The sequence below is a fragment of the Myxine glutinosa genome, chromosome 10 (genome assembly GCF_964187855.1).
Source record: "Myxine glutinosa chromosome 10, kmMyxGlut1.1, whole genome shotgun sequence".
Classification (NCBI taxonomy): Eukaryota; Metazoa; Chordata; class Myxini; order Myxiniformes; family Myxinidae; genus Myxine; species Myxine glutinosa.
In genome coordinates this window covers 129,478,289-129,492,962 of record NC_136270.1, presented here as the reverse complement: position 1 = coordinate 129,492,962, position 14,674 = coordinate 129,478,289, and the positions used below count along the sequence as shown (strand labels likewise).

General features: G+C 47.0%; 1 protein-coding gene across 1 annotated transcript in view; it reads right to left on the bottom strand.

Annotated features, from left to right (window-relative positions):
* CDK5 (cyclin dependent kinase 5) overlaps positions 1-14,674 on the bottom strand; it is a 73,308-nt gene that overhangs the window by 15,175 nt on the left and 43,459 nt on the right. The window contains exons 4-5 of the mRNA XM_068126061.2: positions 8,204-8,264; positions 2,458-2,514 (exon numbers count right to left, since the gene is read on the bottom strand). Of these exons, the coding sequence (XP_067982162.1) occupies positions 2,458-2,514; positions 8,204-8,264 (118 nt within the window). The remainder of the gene's footprint in view (positions 1-2,457; positions 2,515-8,203; positions 8,265-14,674) is intronic.

Genomic DNA, 14,674 nt, shown 5'->3' with positions numbered 1-14,674 from the left:
AGTTGCTCTTCCAAGCGGAGCCCGAGTCAAACCGGGTTTGGCTGTCAACTCGGAAAATAACTATATATAAGTACTGCAGAAGCGGAAATTTTCAGGCTGCATAAATTTCCACGTATTTCACACTACAATGGAGAAGCATGAATTTAGCAACGCGTGAATATATTTACCCTTAAAAAAGAAATCCATCACCAGATCATGCAAAGAATGTGCGTGCCATGTGCACACAGTTGCCAGTCACACCGTAGTAAGAAGCAAGCAACGAGCTTGTCCAGCAAGTGCAGCGTATGTCTACGCGGTTCGCAACTAAAGCACTGTACTTCAGCATCGACAATTCAATATAAAAATATGCTTTGTTATTTGAAGCCGGTTCAAAAGTGGATGACCTTTAATGTCTACTGAAACCTTTAAGCTGGGTTAAACGAGGGCTTGATGTCATCATCTGTCTGTGCCGCTGACGAGGAAACATTGTAACTCAAACAGGCGGAAGCCTCGTACCAGCTTGTGGAGACAGCGATGCTGAGGCTGGAGATTGGGATTAATAAAAAAATATCCAATGCTCCAGGAGACCATTAATTTAATAATCTCTGCATTCAATTGACCAGTGATTGGATGTGCTTTCCCACCGTATTTTTACATCCGGCACCGAAGTTGGACAGAGGTTATACTCAGGTTATATATTTTCACCCGTGTCCGTCTGGACATGTTAATTAGACCCTTCTGGCTTCCGTCGGTGCTGCACATTGATCGTACTTCGGTGGGATTATCATCCAGCATCACGCAGATCTCCTCTAAAGGTCTCTATTTCCACTCATTAAATCTTCATGCTTGAGCTCCAGCACAGAGACCTTTTGCTTGAACAAACCGACTGCATCACTCAAAACGGATGCGGAATAGCGCACCAAGCGCTGCCATTTGCACAGGAGCTCCATGGGTATCTGCCTTTCTTTTTACTTTTGAAAAAGCACTGTTGGATCTCTACTATCCATTAGCGAGTGCTATTATGTGGGCCACCCAAATTATTTATCAAAAGCTCATGATTCAGGCTGGAGTTCCCCAAGGTAGTGTTCTGGGCCCTGTGCTTTTTCTGGTCTTCATCAATGATCTCTCTGACTCTCTTGAAAATCCTCTCTATCTCTTTGCTGACGACTCTACTCTCTGTCGCTCCATTCCTCATCCCTCAGATCGGCAGTCTGCAGCCTCCTCACTCTCTGCAGACCTGGACAAAATCACAGAGTGGGCAAACAAATGGAACATGTCTTTCAATCCTGATAAATCTCACACTCTTACGATGTCTCTCCGAAAAGACCGACTGGAACACCCTCCCATCCACTTTCTGAATAATCCTCTCCAAGAAGTTCTGTCACTCAAGCTTTTGGGTCTCACTATTTGCCATGATCTTTCCTGGGAAAACCACATTTCAAATCTGGCCTCCAAAGCCAGTCGCCGACTGGGCATCCTCCGTCGTGCGAAGTCCTTCCTTGGCACACCTGAGCTCCTCACCACATACAAGGCTTTCATCCGCAGCTCTATGGAATACTGCTCTCCCCTCTGGTCTGGTGCTCCTGCCTCACACCTAGCTCGTCTTCACGCTGTTGAAACCAAAGCGTTCAGAATCATTGGAATCTCCCGCGATGAAGCTAACTCCAAGGGCCTTTCACTCACTCACCGCAGGCAGGTTGGTGGTCTTTCCGTCTTCTACCGACTCCTCTCTGGCCTTGCCCCCCCAGCTCTCTCTGGGCGGCTCTGTCCCCCAAATATTCCTACAGGTCGCACAAGATCTGCCTGCAACCCTCTTATGGTTAAACTGCCAAAATCAAGACTTTCTGCTCACCTTCACTCCTTCATTCCTCTTTTCTCCCGCCTCTGGAACAAACTCCCTCACTCTCTTCAATCCCACTCCACCCTCCAGGTCTTTAAAACAGCTGTTCACCACCATCTCTTATCTTCCCCCATCCAAAACCTTGATCTTTTCTACCCCCGCTAATTTCGGTCCCCTTGTGTTTTATACCTCCCCCCCCCCCCCTTCTGCCCCCAAGCCCTCTCCCTCACACACTTCTCCCTGCTCTCAAATGTTGTGGTTGTGTGCTTCCCCTTCTCTCCCCATCTTGTCTTCCGCTCCCTCTTTTTGTATATTTTGTTTGTCTGGTTGATTTGTTTGTGAAATAAATGTTGGCTCTTTCACGAGCCTCGATTCAGTATACATAAAAAAAAATTAAAAAAATGCAAGCTGGTGCAGAAAATATTTGCAAGACGGATATTAGAGACATCAGTGTACATTAACATGAATTACAAGGACAGCAGACACTGGACAAATACAGAGCATCTAGTATTTTTAATCTGGGTTAACCGCATCAAAAGTCATAAACCAGTTCAGTTGGGAATACTAAACAGGCTGCTGTTGTTCCTTTAAAACTTTGTGATTATTACAATTCTTTAAATCCAAAACGGCACATTTACCTTCACAATTTCAGGATCGAGGTCTCCATTGCAACTGTCAAAATATTTTTTCAAATCCTGAAAATGAATGAGAAAAATTACACTTTCACAAAACATTTAAAATGATGGCAATTTTCAACTTTTTGTACTGTCTACAAAAACAGGACAAAGTATTTATCAATGCAAACATCTCGGAGTGGAGGATCTAAATTACAGTAGATCTAGGTGTAGACACGGAACTGGCACGGGTAGCTTGCATTCATGGTTTATAATAAAGTTGTGGTTAAATTAGACAACAATGTCACCGTTAAATTGGACAAGTTTGTCAAGCTGTGCCGAAGGAGGCCGTGTGATAGTTGAGACTGTGGGCCTTGCGGCAAACCTCAGACCACAGCACGGCGTGGGCAAATACACACTTAGGAGCTGGCATGGCTAACGTGGACATAATCTACATTCCAGATGCAAAATCAACTTGCGGTTAAATTTGATGCAAAACTGTTGTTGTTACATTTGACAATTTTGTTGAACTGTGTCAAAGGAGCCTGTAAGCCTTGCAGTACACACCTCAGCCCACAGGCTTGGCTTGGCCTCATCCAGGTCAAAATGTGCCCAAAGTCTCGCGAGATCTCGGAGACGGTGGGAGGGATTTTCGAAGCTCCACACGGTCTCCACGTTTTTCGAAGTTAAGTCTGTTCACAATTGTATTTTGTCGAAACTGTATTTATCTTTCGGTGTGTGAAGTTATTGTGTGCAACTTTGGTTGTTTCTCGGTGTTTATCTTTCATAAATTGATCGTCTGTTTGCCGTGTCGCGAGCAAGGCCTTTGCCGCGTCGCGAACGATTTGAAATCGAAGTTAAGTGATTGTTCCCATTTGTATTTTCGTTAAAACTGTATTTATTTATGGTGTTATACGTATATTGTGTCCCGACGAAGATTTTTCAGTGCAAATCTTTCATACCTGTATTGAAAATCGTGTTAATTCGTGTCGTGTCTTGAGGCCTTGTACAGTGTGCACTGTACAACCTTGAGGCTTTGTTTTTCTCTCAGGGGTCCGTCGTTTGTGATCCAATAACTTTCGTTCTCTGTATTCCCAGGCTTTTCACCCATAGCCTACTTCCTTGTGTAAATCTCAACTCAAAAAAAAAAAAAAAAAAAAAAAAAAAAAAAAATTCCTTCTCTGTTCTCATTCGTTTATTCATTCTTATTCGTTCGTTCGTTCGTTCTTCGACCACGTGTTTCTCCCCCATTTCCCCAGATAGTTTTCACTCATTAACCTTCAATGTTTACACTTTCCCCTCAAGTTATGTATTCCGTCATATTTTATAACACCTTTTTCTTCTTCTTCTTTAAAAGGCTGCTTTCGACTTGCTCACCAAATCAATTCATCCCAAAAAAAATATCCATCTCTTACAGTGCCTTTTTTCTACATTCCCTAAACTCTCCTGCACTCCATCCTCCATCCAGCGTCCTTAAACGTATTTTTAACTCGAAGGTCACAAGAAACTCATTTTGCAATAAATGTTCGTTTCCCATAAATCGTACACTTTCAAAAATCCAATCTCACCCCTCCCCTCCAAATCTTCCCCATAACCCCTCCCCTCCAAATCTTCCCCATCACCCCTCCCCTCCAAATCTTCCCCATCACCCATCCCTTTCAAATCTCCCCCCTTGCCCCCTCCCTCCTAAACTACCCCCTCACCCCTCCCCGCCAAGACGCCCCTCGCCCCTCCCCTCCCCTCCTAGACTCCTGCCTCACCCCTCCCCTCCAAATCTCCCCCATATCCCATCCCTTTCAAATCCCTCCCCTTGTCCCTTCCCTCCCAAACTCCCCCCTCACCTTCAAATCTCCCCACCCTCATTGCTTCTCAATTTCCCCCCTCTCACTCCCCCTCCTCAAAGTGTCCTCCCCGCTTCTTCCCCCTTCAAACTCTCACCTCCATCTCCCCCAACCTTCTGCCTCGCTCTTCCCCCTCCTCAAATAACACCTCATTGTGGCTCACCCAATCACCATCAAACCTTTTGTCCGCCCCATCCTTCCCTTTCTCCGAGCTATTCTGAAATCTCTGACACACCTTCAAACAGCTCTCCCTACCTCTTCCACCTCTTCCACATCTTACCCTACCCCTCCTCCCCCCTGTTCTGTATCTGATGCTCCCCCTTCCTCTTCATTAACGGTATGGACCTCAAACATCCGGGGCCTTCGTTCAAACTTAACTGATCTCTCCATACAGGTTGCTTCTGTCAAACCAGACGTGATCTGCTAAACAGAAACTTTCCTCCTTTATGATGTCTCTGATTCCATAGTATCTCTCCCGGGCTACTCCCTCCTCCGGTATGATAGACCTGAGCCTCGTCCTGGAGGCGGGGTTGCTATCTTTATCAAAAACTCTCTTCCTCACTCGCCCTGCACTGCACTCTCTCCACCTCACCCCCAGGAATACCTCTGGCTACGGCTACGGCTTCCCCTTCGCTCCCACCTCTTGTTCATATGTGTGTTGTACCGTCCACCAAACAGTGATGACTCCATCTACATCCGCTGTCTGATGATATGGACCAACTTCTATCTACTCATCCCAACTCTCTCTTCCTCATATGTGGTGATTTCAACTGTCATCATGCCAGTTGGCTGGGTGTGGGTACCTCTCTCACCAGCCATGGCTCCTCAGCAAAGGACTTCTGCGACTCACTGGGACTGACAATCTGTCAATTTCCCGACCCGGATCTCAGTCAACGGAACATCTTCTCTTCTGGACTTGGTTATGACTAACTTCCCTAAAAATGTCTGCTGCTCTTCTTCTGCTCCGATCGGATCATCTGATCATGTCCTTGTTAAAGTGGACATCTCTCTGACCATCCTCAGGGAGCCTGCTCAGCGTCGACGAGTCTGGCATTTCACTCAGGCCAACTGGCACGGTCTTCAAGCAGCCATCAATCATCTGGACTGGTCTCCCATCTCTACCACCTCTGACATCAACTCATCCTGGGAATTCTTCCAAAGTAAATTGCTCTCTCTCATGCACAGATTTATCCCATCTCGTCTTCAGTTGTCATACCCTTCCTCCCGTCCATGGTACACGGAATCTTGTGGTGAGGCTGTTGCCCAGAAACAACTTGCCTTCGTCTCCTGGAAAGCAAATCCAACGGAAGGAAATCTCATTTCCTTTCACAAAGCCCGAAACAAGTGTGTGTCCACCCTCAGGAGAGCCAGGAAACAATATCTCTCCGTTCTCAAGACCGAACTCTCTTATCTGTCTCCCTCTTCCAAATCCTGGTGGCGTCTGGTCAAATCCATTTCTGGTGTTTGTTCCCCCTCCATCCCCTCCCTTACCTCAAACGGCTACACAGCTGACAAAAAAGCTGAATGCCTCAACTCTGTGTTTGCCTCTAAATCTTGTGTCCCAAACCCATCCCTCTCTGTACCCACCATACCCAGTCGTACCCTGCTGCTCCTGGACTCCGTGTCCTTTCCTCCTGACAAGGTGGAAAAGTTTCTGTCAACCCTCGACTCTGATTCTGCAACTGGACCCGACGGCATCAGCCCACGGGTCCTAAAATCCTGCTCTGCTGCTCTATCTCACCCTCTCTCTGTTCTCTTCACCCTCTCTTTTGCTCAAGGTCAACTGCCATCTGCTTGGAAATCAGCCAACATCACCGCTTTGCACAAAAAAGGTGCAAAAACAGATCCTAGCAACTACAGACCAATCAGCCTTCTCCCAATTATCAGCAAAGTCATGGAATCCATCATTGCTTCGGATATGAAATCTTTCCTCTTCTCCAATGGCTTGATCTCTGATCATCAATTTGGTTTCAGACCAGGTCACTCTACTCTGGACATGCTGCTTCTGCTGTCTCAACAATGGATGGAGGTCCTCAATGCCAAACAGGAAATTAGAGCTGTCTCCCTCGACATATCACGTGCCTTCGACACGGTCTGGCACCCCGCTCTGCTCACCAAACTCTCCTCCTTTGGTATCCATGGAAATCTCCACGCATGGCTGGCGGACTTCCTCTCTAGTCGTCGTCAACGTGTGGCCCTGAATGGGTTTCTCTCATCTCCTCTTCCTGTTCAGGCTGGAGTTCCCCAAGGCAGTGTTCTGGGCCCCGTGCTTTTTCTGGTCTTCATCAATGATCTATCTGACTCTCTCGAAAATGCCCTCTATGTCTTTGCTGATGACTCCACTCTCTGCCGCTCCATTCCTCTTCCCTCAGATCGGCAGTCTGCTGCCTCCTCACTCTCTGAAGACCTGGACAAAATCACAGACTGGTCAAACAAGTGGAACATGTCTTTCAATCCTGACAAATCTCACACTCTTACTATGTCTCTCCGAAAAGATCGACTGGACAACCCTCCCATCTACTTTCTCAACAATCCTCTCCAAGAAGTTCTGTCGCTCAAGATTTTGGGTCTCACTATCTGCCATGATCTTTCTTGGGAAAACCACATTTCCAAGCTGGCCTCCAAAGCCAGTCGCCGACTGGGCATCCTCCGTCGTGCGAAGTCCTTCCTCGGCACACCTGAGCTCCTCACCACATACAAGGCTTTCATCCGCAGCTCAATGGAATACTGTTCTCCCCTATGGGCCGGTGCTCCTGCCTCACACCTAGCTCGGCTTCACGCTGTTGAAACCAAAGCTTTCAGAATTATTGGAATCTCCCGCGATGAAGCTATCTCTGAGGGCCTTTCACTCACTCACCGCAGGCAGGTAGGTGGTCTTTCTGTCTTCTACCGACTCCTCTCCGGCCTTGCACCCCCAGCTCTCTCTGTGCTCTGTCCCCCAAATATTCCTACAGGTCGCACAAGATCTGCCAGCAACCCTCTGATGGTTAAACTGCCGAAATCTCGGCTCTCTGCTCACCTTCACTCTTTCATTCCTCTTTTCTCCCGCCTCTGGAACAAACTCCCTCACTCCCTTCAATCCCACTCCTCCCTCCAGGTCTTTAAAACAGCTGTTCACCACCATCTCTTATCTTCCCCCATCCAAAACCTTGATCTTTTCTACCCCCGCTAATTCACCCCAGATCCACCTTATTTGAAATTCCAACTTCTTTCCTGGAAGTCCTGGCAGTGTCCATATGTTTTATACCTCTCCCACCGCCCCCTTCCCATGCCCCCCCCCCCCCCCAAAGCCCTCGCCCTCTCTCAGATCTCTCGATGTCTCCATGTCTCCATGTCTCTCGGTCCCTGCTCTCAAATGTTGTGTTTGTGTCCTTCCCCCTCTCTCCCCATCTTGTCTACCGCTCCCGATGTTATATGTTTTATGTGTCGGTTTGTCTTTCTGTGTGATTAATGTTCGCTCTTTCACGAGCCTCGATCTTGTATACAAAAAAAAAAAAAAAAGAAAAAAAGGCGGAAACGCTTGTTGAGCCTGCGGGCCTTATAGCACATCTCACATTTGTGGCCGCACACATACTTATCTTGAAGTAACAATTTGCACTTCTGAGGTGGCACATTCTTTACACAAAAGTACAAGAACACCTTGATGCTCAAATTTTGGTTAGATCTGAAATTGTATGATCAAGAAAACTTCTGGATTACACTCAAACAATAATGTCATTGTTAAAAACCAAAAGTATAGGCAGCATACGTGGCGGGTTATGAGGAGCAAAATGAATTTTAAATAAAAACCACAGCTTGGGGTGACAATGAATCTCCAATTCCATAACCGTTTGTTTTTAGCAGCCATAATCATCTTGACCATTTTAAATTTGTTACATCGGTTTCAATTTCAATGTCCGCAAAGGCAAATGACAGTCCAGGCAACTCACCTGATCACAGTATTCAAACACCAACGTCAGCTTCTTCTCACTGTGCAGCACGTCATGTAACCTGCAAATCATGTCACTCAGATGGCGTCCCTGGTACCCAGAGAGTTCTGGAAAGTTGATACCACTTCCCCCGATCTCAACGGCTGTACTTGTGTGAAAGTCATGTCTGGTGTTGTTTCATGTATATATCTACATATATATGTGATTTGTGTCGCAGCTCCACCATGAGCCTTCCAGCCTCAAAAAAAATAGAAAGCTGAATCTGTGTGGAAAACCCTCAAGACAAAGGTCATATTGGCATCGCACAATGCACAAGGAAAATATTGTTGTGGTCGCCGCTCGCTCAAGTTGACCGGTTCAAATCAGAAGAGTCATCTCAACACGACCGCAATGGTCAACCATTTTGGGGAACCCCCTGTCGGATCAAGGATTCCAATGCAGCTATGCCATGCAGAATGGAGGCACCCAATCGGTCCAGCGTTACGCCAATTAGGAATCACACGCCTCAATTCCAATTAGGCTGAGCAAACCAGGGAGGCGTGACGCAGTCTTGTATGCGGTGTTAAGAACCGCAGCTAACAAGCCTTTCCCTAATCACAAATGAGAACAACAACAGCCAGAATTCACCCCGAGACCTGGTATATTTAATCACAATAACCATGCATGGGGGGATGGGGGGTTGTGAGGGGAGCGGGGGGAGGAGGAGGAGGAGGGAAGGAAATAAAAGGAGGCAAAAATATCAACCAAAAACAGTAAAATTCCTTAACCCCGGCCAATACATTCCCACAATGCCAATAAATGAATTGAGACCTTAATTTTTAAACTTAACTGGGCCCTCATATACACCACAATAGAGACGAGCAGGAAGAACAGGCCAGAAGAGTTTCTGGGCAAAAGCACCGTGGATGGCAGGATGAGTCGCTGCACAGTCCCGGCTTGCTCGGAAGGGAAACAGGCTGTGTGTGTGTGTGTGAGTGAGAGAGTGAGAGAGTGAGAGAGTGAGAGAGTGAGAGAGTGAGAGAGTGAGAGAGTGAGAGAGTGAGAGAGTGAGAGAGTGAGAGAGAGTGAGAGAAAGAGAGAAGGAGAGGGAGAGGGAGAAGGAGAGGGAGAGGGAGAAGGGTGTGGCTCCGACCTAGATGGGACGTGACCCGGTGCTCCAGGAGCGATCGGTTGAAGAAGCTTATCCTTCGGAGATTTCCGAACACTCTCTCTCACAGTCCCTTTTTCGCTCTGCCCTTTTATCCCCTCAGGAAAACCGCGACATTGTTAGTTCCCAGGCCCTTCAGCCCTCTCTCTCACCATTGGATGCTGTTTATACTGGTGGGCAGGGCGACCCTCCACCCCGTCAATTCGGGCTGCCAACCACCGATTGTACCTACGTTATTTTTGCGTCCAGCTAGTGCTTTGAGGCCTAGAAAAACCCTTTAAAAGAACATTTCGGAGAGATTACAGAGGTGTGGACATTAAGAATAGGGTTAAAGGGTTCATAATTCCAGACGCAGACATTGGGAGAGGGGGACCCCATCTATTACATGCATTTCTAATATATCACGATTAATTACATCACACTTGCGCTATTACATTCATTAAGGATATAACTACACTACACTAAACATTATTGCTCCGCGAATACATTTTCACAAAAATGTGAAACTGACAATTAAAATAATCGAAACGTGCCTGTGGATTGAGGTGCAAAATCTGATTGTGGTGTGATAAAGTAAAATGGAGTAATGAAAGGAGAAACCAAAACATTGCAAGATGAAACACAAGCAAGACGGACAAAATGTCTGTCGGCATTGGGAATGGATCATTGGGGCGCAGGTTGTAAACAAAACAAACAAACAAACAAACAAACAAACACACACACACACACACACACACACACACACACACACACACACACACACACACACACACACACACACACACACACACACACACACACACACACACACACACACACACACACACACACACACACACACACACACACACACACACACACACACACACACACACACACACACACACACACACACACACACACCCCTGGTGTTGGGCGAGCGGCTAGGGTGCCGGCTTAGGATCCTAGGATCCTGGGGTTCGAATCCCGGTCGATCGCTGAATTAATGCCAGAGGGGTTGACTCAGCCTGTCATCCTTCCGAGGTCGGCAAATTGAGTACCAGTTCACTGGTAATTCCCTGTTTGTCGTTAAAGGCGGCAAAAAGGGTTGGCGTCAGGAAGGGCATCCGGCCATAAAACATTGCTTCAAAAAGGGGACCAAAAAAACAACAACAACCACGGTTCCCGAAAAAGGCCAACCCCCGCTTTGCGGGGAAAAATGGCCTCTAAAGGTGGTTATATTATTTATATCTATATATATTGTTGTGGATACGAGAATGGTTTTTTTGTTGTTGTTGTTGTTGTGTCAATTGTTGTAAAATATCGCCCTCCTTACTCCAGTGTTGTATAAAGGTCAAAGGGCGTTCCTGTAGTTAACTCCATAAAGCATACACGAAGGACACCATATATCACTGTTCAGTAGTTTATTTCCTTATTCTGTGTATTAGGTTAAGGCTTTGTCTTCCATTAACCAATACTCCATTGCACCAAATTCAAATAGATAGATCCCCTTTCATTCCCATTCCCAAAACCTCTACTGCCAACTGCATTTGCCGCCATTACGGCGTGGTCAGCTCGGGGAAGAAGGCCGTGCCCGCCCATCGTCATCAAGGGCGGAGCCAGAGGGCCATGCCGACCAATCAGGGCCGAGGCGAGCTGACCGATGGGCGTGTCCTGGACACCAGCGGCTTGATCGCCTGAGGTGCTATAAAGCGCGCGCGCGAAAGCCGAGAAGTTGTTGTTGGACTAAGCAAGAGAGGGAGAGGTGAATTACAAGAGTTGCGCCAAAGGTTCCAAGAAAGAGTTGCGCCAAAGGTTCCAAGAAGGAGTTGCGCCAGAGGTTCCAAGAAAGAGTTGCGCCAGAGAGGTTCCAAGAAAGAGTTGAGCCAGAGAACCAGCAGCTTTGGGCTCCACAAGCAGCGTTGACTCCACCAGGCAGCTTCGACCCGTAACCCCGCGGGAACCAGATTGCGGTGGCATCGGTGGCCGTCGAGGTCCAGCTCGACATCCCGTGCGGGATCAAGCCCGAACCATCTGCCCCAGCTGACCCTTCCCATTCCTGCTTCCAGCATTCATTCCAACGATTCCATCCTTCTTGTGTACGTGAGTTTGTTTTGTTTGTTCTGTCCCTGGGTTAATTAAGACTGCTATAGGTAAGCTAGGAATTTGCACTGTGTCCTTCTGGTCCATCCCTCTTTCTATTTTATTTTATTATCTTTCCTCCTCCTTGGTTTCTTTGATTGTGTAAATAGTAATAAATTATATTCGTATTTCCACCCTTTTGCTTTGGTGTTCTTCTTCTTCACATCCTTCGCTTTTGTCCATTCCCTATTGAATATCTGTGGCGCGATTTTGGCCAACGTCGAGGAATCGGGTTAGTCGGGGTAACTGTTCGGGCGCGGCGGCCATCCGCTCGGCCAATCAACATCCTAGCCGCGTCCGTAACAATATATACACATACAGTGCGTATCAAAAAAAAGGTAATCCGAATTCAAGGGGTTAATATGCAAAGGTTATTTAGTTTGACAATTTACATGTGGTTTACCAATTATGAGGAGATCCTCAGCTTTCCATTGATGCCTTTCATGCATCATTGCTGTCACACATGACCGAGTACATGTTCATTGAAAATGACAAGTTCAAATCGCATTTTAACAAGTTTGGCTAATCGGTGCAAGACAGTTTGAAATGGACGCATTACTTGTCGACTGCCAAGTTGATTATGTAAAATTGTTAAGCTGGTCTAGTAATCGTCGGTTGCGTCATCCTTTGTTTAAGATGGGTATTTAAGATGGGCGTACAGTGTCTGGGTTTAGAGACAGTCTGAGTCATTGAAAAGATGGTTCAACTTACGACTGAACAGCGGACCTTTGTGTTTACAACCTTTCACCAAACTGGAAGTTTGCAGCGAACTTGTGATGTGTTCAGGGAACGTCTCCCAGAACGGGAGCCTCCAGCAGCCAAAGCCATCTGGGCAAATGTTAGAAAATACCAAGACCACGGCACTAGCCTCAACTGCAACAAGGGGAATTCTGGTAGGAGGCGCACTGGGCGATCGGAAATGAACATTGCAGCAGTAAGGCAGCACGTTTTGGAGCATCCTAGGGATACCAGCGCAAGACGAAATGGGACGGGATTGCCTTCGGCAACATTCAACCGAATCACAAGACTGGACCTCCACCAACATCCATATCGGATTCACATCCGGCATCAACTTACGCCAGGGGATTTTGCCAGGAGGCTGGTGCTTGCCAGATGGTTGATAGCACGTTGCGAAGCAGATGTCAATTTCCTGCGGAATCTCGTTATCGGCGATGAAGCCGCTTTCGCCATGGACGGCAAGGTCAACACCCATAATGTTCTTGAATATGCACCGACAGGACAACAACAACATGCATTTTAAGGCCATTTTCCCTGCCAGAGCGGGGGGTTAGCCTTGCTGTCCCCATGACAATCTTCTCCATTTTGCCCTATTTTCTGCATCTCTCCTTGTTAACCCCCTTGCCCGCATTTCTTCTTCCACCATCTTTAGCCAAGTCTTTCTCGGTCTTCCCCGTCCTCTACTTCCTTCAACATTCATTTCCATCACTCTTCTCAACCAGTCACTTTCATCCTTCCTCAACACATGACCAAACCATCTCAACCTGTTCCTCTTCACAGCATCAATCACAGGCTCTATTCCCATCATCTTTCGCAATTCATCATTTGTCTTCCTCTCTCTCAACGATACTCCGCACATCCATCGAACCATTCGCATTTCCACCCTTTCCAACCTTCGTTGCTGCTCCACATTCATGACCCATGTCTAGCTCCCATAAATCATAACACTTCTCACACACGCAGCATTGTTACAGATTTACAGATTACAGATTACAGCATACACCTTTCCCTTCAGCTTCAACGACACTCCCCTCCTCATCAGCACACCACTCAGTTCCCGAAACTTCTTCCATGCACATCTCACTCCAGCAACCGTTGCCGAGTCTGATCCACCTTGTCCATTCAGCATGTCTCCGAGGTAGCAAAATGTTTTCACACCTTCCAGCTTCACGCCGTCTCCAAGATCCAACGCAACATTTCCTCCATCTGCAGCTCCCTCTGTGCACACCTTACATTTGAATGTAGCTGCAACACTGGTTAATGACCCTCTCAGACCACTACATTTTTGATGAACCCACTCAGCGCACATTGTACATTGAATGGAGTTCACTCCGACACCCTTCCTGCACACAGCACATGGCCACTTCCCAGTTCTTTCCACCTCACCACATGCCTTACCAATTGCCATCACCTTCGTCTTTCCTATATTCACCTTCAGACCTTTTGTCTCCATACATTCCTTACACTTATTCATCTTTTCCTTCAGTCCATCCATACTTTCCGCAATCAACACCAGATCATCTGCATACAACAACTCCCACGGTAAACCCTCCTTTACGTTCTGAGCCAGCACCTCATCACAGCTACAACTAGTAGTGGACTTAGTACCGACCCCTGATGCACTCCCACCTTCACCTCAAACGCACCACTGTTCCCGTCCTTCGTCCTTACAGCTGTGCGTGCTCTTTTGTACATTGCCATCACAACTCTGATCAACCATTCCTCCACTTCTAACTTCCTCAATGCCCATGTCAATACTTCGCGTGGAACCCTATCGAATGCTTTCTCCAGATCAACAAACCCAAGAAACAACTTCTTCCTCTTCTCCATGTACTTCTCCTGCATCTGCCTCACAATAAAGAGCGCGTCTGTCGTTCCTCTTCCTGGCATAAATCCAAACTGCATTTCGTAGATCTTCACCTTCTTCCTTATCCTCCTCTCCAACACCCTTTCCAATGCCTTCATTCCATGCTCCAATAACTTTATCGCTCGGTATGAGCCACACTCCAGAGGGTCACATTTCCCCTTGTACAGAGGGACGAGGGTACTCAGTTCCCAATCCACTGGAATGCGACCTTCTTTCACCACCGGATTACAGATCTCTGCCATTCTCTTCACACCCCAACTTCCTGCTGCCTTCAACATATCTCCCACAACTCCCGTCGGCCCTCCCGCTTTTCCACTCTTCATTGCTTTTATCGCTTCCTCAACTTCCTTCTCAGTTATCTTCTCTGCCGGTCCTAAAACTGGGTTACTCTCTACGTTGCCATCCAATTCATTCTATGTATTCAACAGCATTTCCATATATCTTTTCCATCTTCCTTTAATTCCATCTGGGTCCACAACGATTTGTCCCACTTCATCCTTCAAGCAACTCACCCCCATCACATCACACCTCTCTTTCGCTATCTGCTTTGCAATCCTGAATACCGCTCTCTGACCCTCATCCGAATCCACGCGTTCTC